Source organism: Macrotis lagotis, chromosome 2 (assembly GCF_037893015.1).
Source record: "Macrotis lagotis isolate mMagLag1 chromosome 2, bilby.v1.9.chrom.fasta, whole genome shotgun sequence".
Lineage (NCBI taxonomy): Eukaryota > Metazoa > Chordata > Mammalia > Peramelemorphia > Peramelidae > Macrotis > Macrotis lagotis.
In genome coordinates, this window is record NC_133659.1 from 335,945,050 (window position 1) to 335,959,005 (window position 13,956).

Below are 13,956 nucleotides of genomic sequence, written 5' to 3' on the forward strand. Positions count from 1 at the left end.
GGAAAAAGGGAGGGAAAGAAGGAAGGAAAGGAGATAGAGAGAAGGAAGGAGAGAGGGAGTGACAAAAGGAAGGGAGACTTGATCACACTCAAGCTCTTCTCTACTAGCCTCATCTTCTTCTACTCCACATTTCAATGTCATTTTGCCCTTTCTCATTTTCTTGTCTTTAAATGTCCCTTGTGCCTTGGGAAGGTTCCCTTCCCCGTCCCCCCATCTCTGCCTTGAATTCTTTCAGAACCTAGTTCAGGTACCACCTCCTCCACTCCCAGCAGGTCTTCTTCTTTGGTCTCTCAACTGGGATTGTGGCTATTGGTAGATTTTCTCCCCTTCCACATTAAATGAGAACTCCCCAAGAGCAGGTAGCTTATTGATACCAGGCTGATTCTCTACTCTCTCTGTTGACCTTGCCAGTTAGAATGGAAGCCCTTGGAAGGCAGGGATTTCTGCCTTTGCATTTGGGTATCCAGAGATTCCCTCAGAGCTTGGCACATGCAGAGTTCTGAACAAATGATTTTTCCTCATTTATTCATTACTTTGCTCTTTTCATTTTTGCATCCCTAATCCCTGTTCCACACTTTAGTCTCTCTTGATGAGATTGCAATGAGAGAAGAGGTGCTTTGGGGACACTTGGGCCTCTTTCTCATTTTCCATCCCAGGCGAGTGAGCTCTGAAATCATGGCTATCCCCTTCAGGCCTGACTCCTAAACTGGATGTGCCCACTGCTAAATCACCTGCATCCTCTTAGGGTTCCTAGCACCCCACCCCCCATTTTGTGTCACACTTCCCAGCATCCCAAACATGTTCCCATCTGGTGGCTCATGTCATCTTCATGGTAGTCCAGGGTGGGCAGCAGATCGCCCCATGGGTCCCACATTCTCTGGATGAGAGGACTGCCATTGGGGTCTTCTTGACTTGCCCCAGGAGTCAAAGCTGGTAGTGGCAGGGTGAGGGCTAGGGGCCAATCTGCTGCCTCTCACTTCCATCCTTCTGCCTCTGGCTTTCAAATGAACTTTCTTCTTCATCCTGGCCCCTTGACCCTTAGACACTGTCTTCTCTTCTCTCTCCAGGTTTCTGTGACCTTGTTCTTTTCCACCTTCTCTTCTGGTCTGAACCAGTCATCCCCTGGATCTTTTTTTCCCCCACAAGGCAATGGGGGTTTAAGTGACTTGCCCAAGGTCATACACATAGGCAATTATTAAGTATTTGAGATCAGATGTGAACTCAGGTCCTCCTGATTCTAGGACTGGTATTCTGTCCACTGCACCACCTAGCTGTCCCCACTCCTTGAATCTGAATCCAGGTCAACCTGCTGATGCCAAATGTAGGTATCCCTCAAGGCTCGGTCCTTGGTCCTCTTCTCTTCTCCTCTGGTGATCTCATCAGCTCTCAAATCCACTCAGCCAGGCTTAACCTCTCTTGACCTCCAGTCCTGAATCTCCAACTCCGTTGGGTTGGATATCACAGAGATGTCTTCACCTCAACATGTCCAAAATAGAACTCATTATTTTTACCTCCAGATTCTTCCATCCCTATTACTATTGAGGGCTCTATCATCCTCCTGGTCCCTTAGACTCCCAACCTAAGAGTCATCCTGGACTCTGAACTCTCTCACTTCTCATGTCCAATATGGTGCCAAGGCCTATTGACTTCCCCTCTGCAAGATCTCTCCAGGATGCCCCCACCCTGGTGCAGACCCTCTTCCCCTGCCTTCTGGGCTGTTGTCTGTTATGGGTCTGCCTGGGTGACATCTCTCCCACTAGTATAATTTTCCTACAATGAAGTCTAATTATGCCCCCTTCTTCAGTAAACTCCATGGCTTCCAATTGCCTCTGGGAGAGGTGTTCAGAGCCCTTCTAAGAGCCCTTCCACTCTTTTGATTTCTCACCCCACCAACTGGGACAAAAATTCTTGGATCCAGTGACCCTGGCCTCCTGGTTATTCCCCCAAACCTCTCCATTTCCTATTGGCCCATTCACTCCTGTCCCTCCTGGAATTCTCTCCTCATCTGCACACCTGGCTTCCCTGACTTCCATCAGGTCTCAGATAAAGTCCCATCTTCGACAGGAAGCTTTGGCCACCCCACCTTAATCCTAGCTCCTTTTCTCTGTGGGTTATCTCCAATTTACTCTGTATGTTAGCTTATTTAGGATGAGATTTGGGCTTGTTGTTGCCCACTGGGAGTTGTGAGCTCTTTGAGAGCAGAGACTGTTTTTTTTTCTGGTTATTCCCAGAGCTTAATGCAGATAGTAGCCTTGATAAAGTCTTGCTGGCTGGCTGACTGACTAATACTAATTAAACTTCATACATTTCATTTTATGCCAGCCCTTTCCCTAAGGAGGCTCACTACCTCTGAGGAGTAGACCCACTAAAGGCAGCTAGTCATCCAAGGTGGTTTGTGGTCAGGATCTGGTGTGTATGTGATGGGCAATAGAAGTGATGGGAGGTCAAGGCAGGTAAGACCAGTCACCATACTGGAAGGCCAGCCTGATGGACTTCCTGGGAGAGGGGAGACTGGAGGGGGCATCTTTGAGTGGGTGAAGACATGGGAAGCCTCCAGGGACCTCTGAGGTCCCTTCCCGGTCTGGGTCTAAGGTCCCGTGGCTTCACTGGCAGACCACATGTTCTTTTTATTTTGGCAAGGCAGTGGGGCTAAGTGACTTGCCTAAGGTCACACAGCTAGGCAATTATTAAGTGTCTGAGACCGAATTTGAACTTAGTTACTCCTGACTCCAGGGTCAGTGCTCTATTCACTGCACCACCTAGCTGCCCCCCTCCCCCTACTGAATGTTCCTACCCAGAACTCCCTGCCACAAAGTAATCTCAGGTGTGAGGCAAAAAGAAAAGGTGTTTTTGTTCATCTTTGAAACCTTTCATCTATCTTCCATTTCCTCCTCTCCTTTCTCCCCTACCTCCCACCCCCAAGAAGGTTAACTTTCCAAGCTTGTGATTGACTCCCCCTTTCTGGGTGGTGTCCCCAAAGTCTATTGAGTAACAAAGAACCCAAATATAGATTTTGTTTTTAATTGGTCATTGATAACCCATGTGTGACTAATCAAGAAGTCACTATTTTTTAATTATTTTTGAAAACTATTTTCCAAATAGCTTTTCTTCTCTCTGTTTCCCAAGCTGAGTGGGTGGGGGAAGGCACAGAAGGACAGATGAGCCACTGGTGCCCCCTCCCCCTGGACACAGGCTTAGGATCCATGGAGTCCCAGGTGCGCCAGCTCCCCAGGTAATTCTGCCAGAGGCCTCTCCTCCTTGCCTGCTCCACACGATAGCGATAATGAATGAGCCAGAGCCGGCTTTGGGGGTCTGGCCTTTGGTAATTGAGCACCAAGCGGATGTGACAGGGTTGGCTCAGCTCAGAACTCACTCACTCCTGGTAATAAAGCAGTCGGGGAGTGTTGGAGAAGATCTAATCATTCTTCTGAGCTTTAGGATGGAAGAAAGAGTAGTGGGGGGGGGCTTTTAAGCTGGTATTTATTTTCTTTATCAAAATCCCTGTCCTTCTCAGAGCTCTCTGGCAGCCTTTTTCCTGCCTCCTACTTAAATGGCCCTTCTCTTGTGATGGATTTCAAATTCTTATTATTCCTTCTAGAAATCTTGTTTTCTCCATCCTCCTTCCTCCATACTGGGGTGGTTTTCCAAGGTGGGGGTGTCCTAGGAGGACCACTGACTGACTGAATGAATGATTAAGCATTAATTAACATCGACCATCGACCACTGAGTGAGGACTCAGATATGAAATGACTTTGACCAGCACCCACTCCCTCTTGGCCTCAGTTTCTCTCTCTGTAAAAGGAAGGGGTTGGATTAGATGGCCTCTAAAGACATTTGTGGTGGAATGTTTCAGCTTATTCCATCGATGGAACAAATGAATGGATGGAGGAATGAAGAGGAGGAAGAATGGATGACTGAAAGAATGAACTAATAAGTGTCTCTTAATCCTTGGCTATAGGGTCCCGCTTTTTGCGCACTCCCTATGACTTCAGATGATGCCTTTGCCAGGGTGGGGGGTAGAGAGATCCATCCAGTCACATCCCACTCTTGACTCTGCCTTTTTCCCCTTTGTCCTCGCTGCAGAGAAGTTAGCTGACCGTAAACTGAACGTGGCTGAGGTGACACAGTCAGAAATAGGTCAGAAACAAAAGCTGCAGACCATCCTGGAGGCGGTCTATGATGTCCTTCGGCCCCACGGTTGGACCATCAAGTGGAATGTGGACTGTAAGTAGAGGATGCCCTTGGAGAAACGAAGTCAAGATGGTCACAGGGGACGGGTGGCGGGTCAGATGAGGCTGCGTCCTAGGCCCTAGGGAGGAGAGTCCTTTTTTTTTCTTTAGTTATAATCTGACTTCCCCAAAGACAGGAGAGTCAATAGTGGATTATCTGCCTGAATGGAGGGGAACCAGTGGGCCAGAGAAGCTCCCAGATCAATCACTGGAAAGCATTAGCAGCTTGTGTATTTATGATATTAAATGGAATGATGTCAGAATTTAAATCAGAAGGAAGAGGCAGATTGGGGGTGCTGGACCCTCCCCGAGCTAAGGTTCCCACCAGAAGAGCTGAGCAGGACCACAGACCCAATATCCTGACTCTGGAGCTGGGAGGGCCCCCCAAGGCTGACTCATCATTGTATAGAGGAGGAAACTGAGGCTGAGGGAGGGGAAGGGGCATGGCCAAGGCCATGCAGGCGGACCACCGGCCCCTCATTGCAGAGTCTAAGCAAGTGTCAGAGACAGTCCCTTAAGTCTGGACCTTGTCTGCCCCTTGTTGTGTCCCATTGTCCACCAGTTGTCCTTCCTCCCGCACTACCTCCCACCCTGGCTCTGCCCCCCTCCAATCCAGAGCCTTCTGCTCCTTTCTTCCCTTTCCCAGGGAGGGTCTTCCTTGGGGATGGGAAGCAGTTATCGCTAGGTGTTTCCTTCAGGGCTCTTCTGAATGCGAGCCCCCCGCCCCAAGGAAGAGTGAGTAGTAGCTTAATTAACCAGAGCAGGTGTCACCTGTTGGCAGAACTCCCCCTCCCCTCCCCTTCTCTGTCTTGGCCGCCACGTGGAAGCGATAATGTGCTTCTGTCTTTTGATGGCGGAGATAATTCATTTTAATACAGATGTTTTCCCACTAACAACCTATCTGCCACAGGAGCCATGTCCAGCCTGGCTGGTGAAGCTAAGGAAGGCCCCATCTGACCAGGGAGGGAGGTGCTTCTTGCCCCCTTGGTTCTTGAAGACCACCCTGGCCTATGGAGGGCTTGGATCATCACTGGCAGAGGGAGGGGAAGTCCTGGACACCCTGCCCCAATTCTCCTTCGGGGCATACTTAGAGCTGAGGGGCCTTCCTAAGGGCTTGGGCACATTCTAACGGAGAGAGACGGCATGCCAAGGAGGTGGAGGGACAGTGTAGCTGGGCTGGAAGGTGGCAGGAGAAGGCCCAGGCTCTCTGGGCAGAGGAGGGGGAGTGGGCCTGGGAGAGGGGAGCAGCCAGCTCCCATCTCATTGCCCTTCTCCCCCCTGGGAGTAGCATCGAGTTTCCCCTCTGTGTCACCTGGCCCCATCTCCTTCACAAATGAGGCTGGGGAAGAGACGTTTAATAGCTTATCATCATCCCACAGGAGGTGCTTGTAGTGGTGGGAGTCAGGAGGGACCCCAGGGGTCAAAGACCATTTTGCAGAGCAGGCTCCAGCACTGAGGCAGGGGGCTTGCTCAGAGTCACCTGGAGGGGCTGGGCTCTGGTCCAAGCCAGTGGCCTTGGTTGGACCTTGCTGCTCCCTCATCCCTCCTCCCTCTCCCCTCCCAATGCACATGTAACCAAAGGCACCTTCCTTTCTTCTCCTCCTGGCAGCAATCCATGGGAAGAACCTGGTGGCCATCCTCCACCTCCTGGTTGCCCTGGCCATGCACTTCCGAGCCCCCATCCGGCTCCCTGAGCACGTCTCTGTGCAGGTGGTAGTCGTTCGGGTAAGTAGCGCCCTGCCACATCCCCTGGGCACCTGTCCTGGGCTGGCTCCCTGTTGCAGCCCCTCTGGTCCCCCTTCATTTTCTAGTCTTTTTTCTTCTTGAGAGGCTTTCTTCTGTTTGATGAAACATACCCTGGGTGTTACATCATTGATGGAAAGGAGAGGTGCGCTGGGGCCCCCAACTTTCCAAGATGGCTGTAGAAGGTGCAGTCCTCTCTCTCTAGAGCCAAGGTCTCAGAACCCCATGTGCAGCTCCTGGTGATGCTCAGCTCCAAGCGTGCGGGTGGCTTCCCAGGCGTTCTCCTTCCCTGGCTTTCTCAATTCAGACTTTATCTTCTTTTGATGAAGCAGCATAGGGGAAACTGGGGACCCTGGCCTTGGGGAATGGAGGCCTCTGAGTGTGTGAGCGAGTGTGCATGTGACAGTGTGAGAATGAGTGTGTGAGTGTGTATGTGAGTGTGCGTGAGTGTGTGCATGTGAGAGAGTAGGTATGATTGTGTGTGACAGTGTGGGTGTGAGAGTGAGTGTGTGAGTGTGCCTGCAAGAGTGAGTAGGCGTGTGTGTGACAGCAAGTGTGGGTGTGGGTGTGAGTGCCTAAGATGAGTATTCATGTGCATGTCAGTGTGTGAGTGCAAGACCAAGTGTGAGTGTGCTTGCAAGAATGAGTAGGCATGAGTGTGTGTGACAGCGAGTATGGGTGTGGGTGTGAGTGCCTAAGGTGAGTGTGAGTGCCTAAGGTGAGTGTTCATGTGCGTGTCCGTATGTGTACACATGTGGTCTGTCATTTTCTCTGAGCCCCCCTTCAACGCCTGCTACACTCAGAGACTCCCAGATCCTTCCAGTTGGCTTCTCCTGCTCAGAACTGAGAAGGCCCCCAAGCTCCGAGACTGGGACACAGGCAGAGGTGGTGGGCCGTGAGGGCTGAGCCCAGCACCCCCTGCTAGGTGGTCCGTGGCATTTCCCCACTTCCGTTGGTCTTGGGCAGGGGGGTCCTCCCTTTCCCATACAAATGAGGCTGAACAAGCCCCTGGCAGAGGAAGACTTTGGGGCTCTGGCTGCTGTGGCCCTGCCCCTGCCCCACGTCCATTGCCCCTTTTGCCCTGGCCCTGCCCCTCGTGCCCTGTTCTCCATCTCTCAGTTGCCAAGTTAGGGGCGAATTTGGGGCTCCCTTCCATCCTCTATCTGGGTGCGGTCCTGCTCCCGATGCCCTGTCCTCCAGATGTGTCTCATCCAGCAGAGTCTGATCTTGCTCCAGCTACTTCCCTCAGAGCCTTGCTCTGGGTCACTGACCCATTAAGTGACCTGTGGCAGGACAGCTGATGGACCCCAGTTGGTGGAGCTCCACCCTCTGGTCTCCTCCCCAGGCCCCTTCTCTCCCCCCCCCCCATTGGGGGATGCAGGCCTCCCCTCATGGGAGCAGAAGCTGTCTTCTGAGCAGGGTGGAGATGGGCACCTGATGAATGACTGCATCAAGGGAGAGGGGCTGGAGGTGGGGGCAGCCAGCACAGAGCCTTGACCTCACGCTCATGTCTTTGGCAGAAGCGGGAAGGCCTGCTGCACTCGACCCACGTGGCGGAGGAGCTGACCACCACCACTGAGTAAGTGCCCCCCTTGTCCCCACACCCCTGTGCCTTTGGAGCCATCCTCCTGTGAATCTTGGACATTGGCTCAGAGGGTCTCCAGATCCAAAGCCTTTTGCTGGACCATTGTCAGGCTTGGCCTGCCCCACTTCCCAGGCCTTGTGGGCCTCTGGTCTCTTCTGGCCCACAATCTGGTGACCTCCACCTGGCACACCTCACAGGAAACTCTTTTCTTTGACAGACAACATCTGGAAAGTTCTAAAATCTCCATAACCTATTGTGGTTCTTAAGTAAATGTTTTATTGGTCCAGTCATTCAATGCCACAAACATTTATTAAACCCCTCCTGTATGCAGAGCCCTAGGCCAAGTATTGGGGAGAGTAAAGTGTAGATAAGCTGTGAGTCCCGCCCGAAGCTGACGGACCTGGAGAGATGGCACAGACTTGGACTGGGTCCTCTTTGGGGTCCCTGGTTTTTGAGGGCCCTGGGTTCAAATCCTACCTGTAGGGGTGGCTAGGTGGCATAGTGGATAAAGCACCGGCCTTGGAGTCAGGAGTACCTGGGTTCAAATCTGGTCTCAGACACTTAGTAATTGCCTAGTTGTGTGGCCTTGGGCAAGCCACTTAACCCCATTTGCCTTGCAAAAACCTAAAAAAAAAAACCAAACAAATCCTACCTGTGTCTCTTGCCACCTCAGTGTTAAGTCTTTGCCTCCTAGGGTCTCAGTTTCCTCCTGAACTGCCCACTTACTATGGAGGACACTGCTATTCTCCTGGTCACTCAGGTTCAGGACCTTGGCATCCTCACTGACACTCAGCCCCCATGTCCAGATGTCTGTCACATCTGTGTCTCTTTCTTCTCTCCCTTCTCCATTCCCACTTCTCACCTGCACCATGATGCTGGCCTTGGGCTCTCATTCTGCTGCCCGACTTACCTCAAAGTGCAGGTCTCCTCCCCCTGCATCCCTCAGTAACTTTCAGTGGTTGCCTCTCACTTTTAGCCTCAAAGGCCCCTGGCTTTGGAGGTCTCCCTGTCTGGTCTCTCCCTCCCTTTGGGGTCCAAACCAGAGACCCTAGCCTCCTTGCTCTCTTCACCTTTCCAGACTTCATTTTGAGGGATTTGTTTTCCTGGAGTTGGGAGAGTAGGGGAAGAGGTGTCTAAAGCCCCATCCCTAGGCAAGGTGACTCTTGGTGAAGCCCCCTGGGAGGAAGCACCCTCAGGATTCAGAGGGGGGAGTGCCGTGACCGGGATCCAGTCTACAGATGAGGAAACCATCTCAGTTTGAAGAAGGGACATCCCAAAGTCAACACAAGTATCCCGATCAGTCACTCATCCAATCAGCAAGCATAGATTGAGTAGCTGCCATGTGCCCCACACTATGCTGCTGGGTGGGAGGAGAGAGGAGAGAGGAGATCCAAACAAGCCCTGCCTTTGAGGAGCTTACATTCTTTTTTTTTTTTTTTTTAGTTTTGCAAGGCAAATGGGAGTTAAGTGGCTTGCCCAAGGCCACACAGCTAGGTTATTATTAAGTGTCTGAGACCAGATTTGAACTTAGGTACCCCTGACTCCAGGACCAGTGCTTTATCCACTATGCCACCTAGCTGCCCCTTGAGAGCTTACATTCTAATAGGAAACAGGCCCAATTTTGTGTTTTGTCCAAGGGCTCTTCACCTTTTGTATTCCATGGACCTCTGGCAGGGGGTGGAACTGAGGGACCCTCTCTGAATAACATTTTTTTAAAATAATATTTTTCCTAATGACATATAAAAAAATTTTGACATTCATCTTTTAAAATTTTAGAGATGAAATTCTCTCCCTCCCTCTCCTTCCTCCTCCCCAGATGGTCAGCCACCAACATAGGTTATATGTGTGCAAACTTGTAAAACATATTTCCCTATTATCCATGTTGTGAAAGAAAACAGACCAAAAGAAGCCCCACCAAAAATGAGGTTTTTGAAAGAGGACAAGAGAATGCCTGGGACTGCAGTGAAAGTCAATCCAATTGGGACACAATGATCAAAATGGAAAGCTCTTCCTCCTCAGGCGTGGAGTCTGCTTTTTATAGGGACAGGTTGGGGATAAAAGGCTATGATGAGCAATTAGTTATCTGAATTATTCTATAACCCAAACAGTCAGTAACTCTGCCAACGCGCTTTTGTTCCTCTGCTGTCTCTCCTTTCACTCCGTAAACGAGCCTGCTCTAACGGAGGGTCCCTCTCCTCTTCTCATTTGCAGGATGATGATGGGAAGATTTGGTGAGTACCCTAGGATGCTGACCCATGATCGATGAGGATGATGATGATGATGATGATAGTGACCATTAGCCGGCTTTCCCCCAGTGCCTCCTGTGTCCTGGGAGAGGGAAGTGCTTTGCAACCATCTCCCTCATTCTCCCAACAACCCTGAGACTGTGGTATTATTTTTATCCTCATTTTACAGATGAGGAAACTGAGGCCAGCAGAGGGATGAAATGACTTGCCCTGAGTCACCCAGCTAGTCATTATCTAAGGCTGGATTTGAACTCAGGTCTTCCCACCTCCAGTGTGGACCTTTGGTTACTGGGAAGCCCTCCAGCTTTACATTCTCTGGTCAAACTGATGGACTTTAGACCTGCCCTACTCCCATTAGGGTGAGGAGCCTGGGGGTCTTGTCCCCTGGCGTTCCTTCTCTCCTGATGTGAAGTATTGGTGAGGACCTAGAAGAGGGAGGTCATGGCGATATTTGACCCCCAAGAAGTGACCCCAGGAGATAGTGAAAAGTTGTGCCAACATTCCAGTCTTCATTGCTACAGCCTAGAGAAGAGATGGGGAGTGGGTAAAGTGGCTCTACATAGGAGAGGGGTCATTCATGGAGGGCACAGGCAGGTGGGGAGCCCTGGTGCCACCCAGAAACGAGGGTGGGCTGAGCCAGTCAGCCAGTTTCCTAAGATTAGGGGATTGACGTTTTCCCTTCTGTATTAGAAACCTGAGTCAAAGCCAGGCCATTCTCCATTCTCTGAAATGGGGATATTGGGAATGGAGGGGGAGAGGGTGGGGTGGGGGTGGGGGTCTTTCCAGGAAGGTAGGGGGTTGGGGCCATTCAGGGTCTTTCCCTCTGTTACCATCAGGAGCTTGATTTGACCTGAATGGCCAGCATGGCCTTGGTCACAGCAGTGGTTTGGGCCAGGGTGCCAGGCTTTGAGAGGCCCTGTCCTAGGTCTGGGGCCAGGCCAGAGGGGATTGAGGTTGGCATTAGTGATGTAGACTCTGTGGAACAGTCCAAGGGGAGAGGAGAAGGGAAGGATAATTGTCCAAAAGGAAAAGAGGATTTTAAATGACAGAAGTAAGACTGGGTAATCGCTGCCTCTCTTTTTGTGGTAAGTGTGGGTAGATGAGAAAGGTATAAACAATGGGTCTGTTGGCCCGTCAGTGAACAAGCACTTAGTAAGCACCAGCTGTATACCAGAGACTAGGCTAGGTCCTGACTTACAAGGAAAGGAGGAATCAATGCTGCCCTCAAGGGACTTCCAGACCAATGGAGGAAAGGACAGACCAATAATAGGTACAGATGGAAGAGACTCTTAGAAGAGGAGGTGCTAGATTCTGGGGGGGGGGTAGGGTGCCAAGGACCATAGAGTTTCCCCCTGCCCTCCCTGGGAGCAGTGAAAGCCATAGCTGTCTTGTGTTTGAGAGGAGGGAGCATTTCTCTACCCTCTGCTCCTTGGCTGGTGCAGAATTGCATCCACCTGTGCAGATTGCAGCTCTTCTCAGACATACCAGGAGGTCTGGAATCAGAGAAACTCAGTCCAAATCCTGTCTCTGGTGCCTCGGCTTCCCCCTTTGTACAATAGAAATACACCTCTTGACTGAGGCAGAGAGAGAAGTAAGACCCCCTTTAGCCCATCGGGTGACCAGGTTGAGGTCCCCAACAGCGGCTCATGAAGGGTCTCTTCCTCTTAATGGGAAGAAGCATCTTCAGTGAGTGATGTGAGGTTGCCATGGCAACAGCTTCCTAGAGGCCTGCTCCCTCTCTATTGCCCTCCGCTAGCCCCGAAAACTGGGTGGTCTGAGAGGTGGGTGGGCCCTGCACCCTTTCTATGACCAGAGACACATGGGAGGAGGCATTTATCGATCCCTCCACGCCCCCCTAAAAAATTGAGGTATACTCCACTGGGCTTGTGATCCTGTTCACTGAGCACCCCTCTCCTGCCCTCCCCAAGCTGGGGAGGTTGGGAGTTCTAGGTCTGGTTATTCTTAGGTTCCTCCTCTGGGTCCCCCCTTTGGGGAATGGAGGCCAGCTTATTGGTGGCCCTAAAACCGGGGTTAGCCTTGCTTATGTTCTGGACCCCATGGGCTGTCAGTCTGACAAAGTCTCCAGAGTCCTCTGCAGACTCAGGGTTTAAATGCACAGTGAGAAACTGTTAGTAACATATTTATCAAGCCCCCCTCCAACAGATAAGCCTCTGACCCCCGAAATCTCTTCCCAGACCCGCTGGCTTCAGGGTTAAAACTCTCAATGCTCAAGGAGACGGCGAGGGTGATTTGACTTTTCCTAGGCAGCAGTAGTAAGTGATACCAATAACTGTAAAGTATCATCACTGTCGGGCATCGCATTAGCAATGGGAATGGCAAGAGCAGCATTTCTCTGGGCTTCAGTGTTTGCATTTTAACTTACACATTTATCACATTTAATCTTTCCAAACACCCTAGGAGGCAGGTGTTCTTATCCTCATTTTATAGATGAAGAAATTGAGGTAGATAGAGGTAGAGTGACTTGCCCAGAGTCATGCAGCTACTAAGTGTCTGAGGCAGATTTGAACTTGGGTCTCAGCTGGACTTGCATTCCATTCAATTTAATTCATTAAAATTTTATGAAGTATCTCTTATGGACCAGGCCCTGGGTCTAAGCTCTGCGGTTTGAGGGTGGGAGGGGGTACTAAAAGAGTCAAAAGGGGGGGTCCCTGCCCTCAAGGTGCTTACAATCTAATGGGGGGGGTCATCATGCCAACAAATATATCCAGAGTCCATATCTTAAGAGGAGGCCATAGATTGTGGGGGTTTGTGGTTTTTTATTTTGTTTGTATGTTTTTGGTTTTTTTCAAGGCAATGGGGTTAAGTGACTTGCCCAAGGCCACACAGTTAGGCTATTATTAAGTGTCTGAGGTCACATTTGAACTCAGATCCTCCTGACTGCAGGGCCTGCGCTCTATCCACTGCACCACCTAGTTGCTCCATCAAGATTAAAAAAAAATTAATATGATCTTAAACAAGATGAATGTTTCCAAATCTGACTTTTTAAAAAAACCACAATGGGGCAGCCAGGTGGTGCAGTGCATAGAGCATTGACCCTGGAGTCAGAAGGACCCGAATTCAAATTTAGCCTCAGACACCTAATAATTGCTTAGCTGTGTGACCTTGAACAAGTCCCCTAGACTTTGAGCTCAAATAGCCTTGAAGGATCCTTCCAACTCTTTGTCACCACTTTCCCAGGCCTTGGTTTCTCTCTCTGTCAAATGATGGGGTTGGACTCATTGCCTGTGAATTCCTCACCCGGAGGTTCCTTACACCAAGGCTGATCCTGGTCTAGACTCTGCCAGGCCCTCTGCTCAGGGGGCTTGCCTAGGACCTATCAGAGACAGAAAGGGAAGAGCTGCCCTCAGAGGACTTGCCTAGGACCATCTTTGGTGCCCTCCTCTCAGGGAGGCCTTTCTCCGACTGGCTCCGGGTGGGTCTGTGTCCCGGCTCTCCCTTGTCTAACTCCCCTCTTGATTCATGTCCCCACAGAACGAGATGCCTTCGACACGCTCTTTGACCACGCCCCTGATAAGCTCAGCGTGGTGAAGAAGGTAAGCTGGGGTCCACTCTGGCCCTGGGCTCTGTCTGTACTTGAAGCCTCCGGCGTCTCTGCCGCACATGCCAACTTGTAATTAGAGCCCGGAAGGGATGGGTGACGCGGCCCTTTCGACTCCCTGGGGACCTGCCGCCTGGCAGCTCACGGCCGTGTTGCTCTGGGGATGCTAATTCAGATTCTAGGGCTTTCTTCTCTGAGGCTTTTTTAAAGCCTTTGGGCCTGTTGGACCTTCTTGCCACTTCCCACGAGCGTTTCAAGTCCCTTTCTCCAAGCAGGGTGGGAGCATCAACTGGCTCCAGTTTTCTTCCAGACAGGTCAACACAGGAAAGGGCCTGGAAGGGGGGAAGAACCTAAACTGTGTGAACTTGTCTCTTGAAATTGGATGGTAGAAGCTGATCTGCCCAAAGGAGCATCTGGCCTGAATTTCTTTTTCTTTTTTTTTTTAAATTATTTAAGGCAATGGAGTTAAGTGACTTGCCCAAAGCCACACAGCTAGGTCATTATTAAGTGTCTGAGATCGGATTTGAACTCAGGTCCTCCTGACTCCAGGGCTGGTGCTCCATCCACTGCGCCACCTAGCTGTCCCTAGTCTGA

General features: G+C 50.9%; 1 protein-coding gene across 2 annotated transcripts in view; it reads left to right on the forward strand.

The window, feature by feature from the left end:
- Positions 1 to 13,956, forward strand: part of PARVB (parvin beta) — a 91,649-nt gene that overhangs the window by 61,909 nt on the left and 15,784 nt on the right. For both annotated transcript variants that reach the window (XM_074227138.1, XM_074227139.1), the window contains exons 5-9: positions 4,084 to 4,224; positions 5,839 to 5,954; positions 7,493 to 7,551; positions 9,769 to 9,788; positions 13,296 to 13,357. In XM_074227138.1, the coding sequence (XP_074083239.1) occupies positions 4,084 to 4,224; positions 5,839 to 5,954; positions 7,493 to 7,551; positions 9,769 to 9,788; positions 13,296 to 13,357 (398 nt within the window). The remainder of the gene's footprint in view (positions 1 to 4,083; positions 4,225 to 5,838; positions 5,955 to 7,492; positions 7,552 to 9,768; positions 9,789 to 13,295; positions 13,358 to 13,956) is intronic.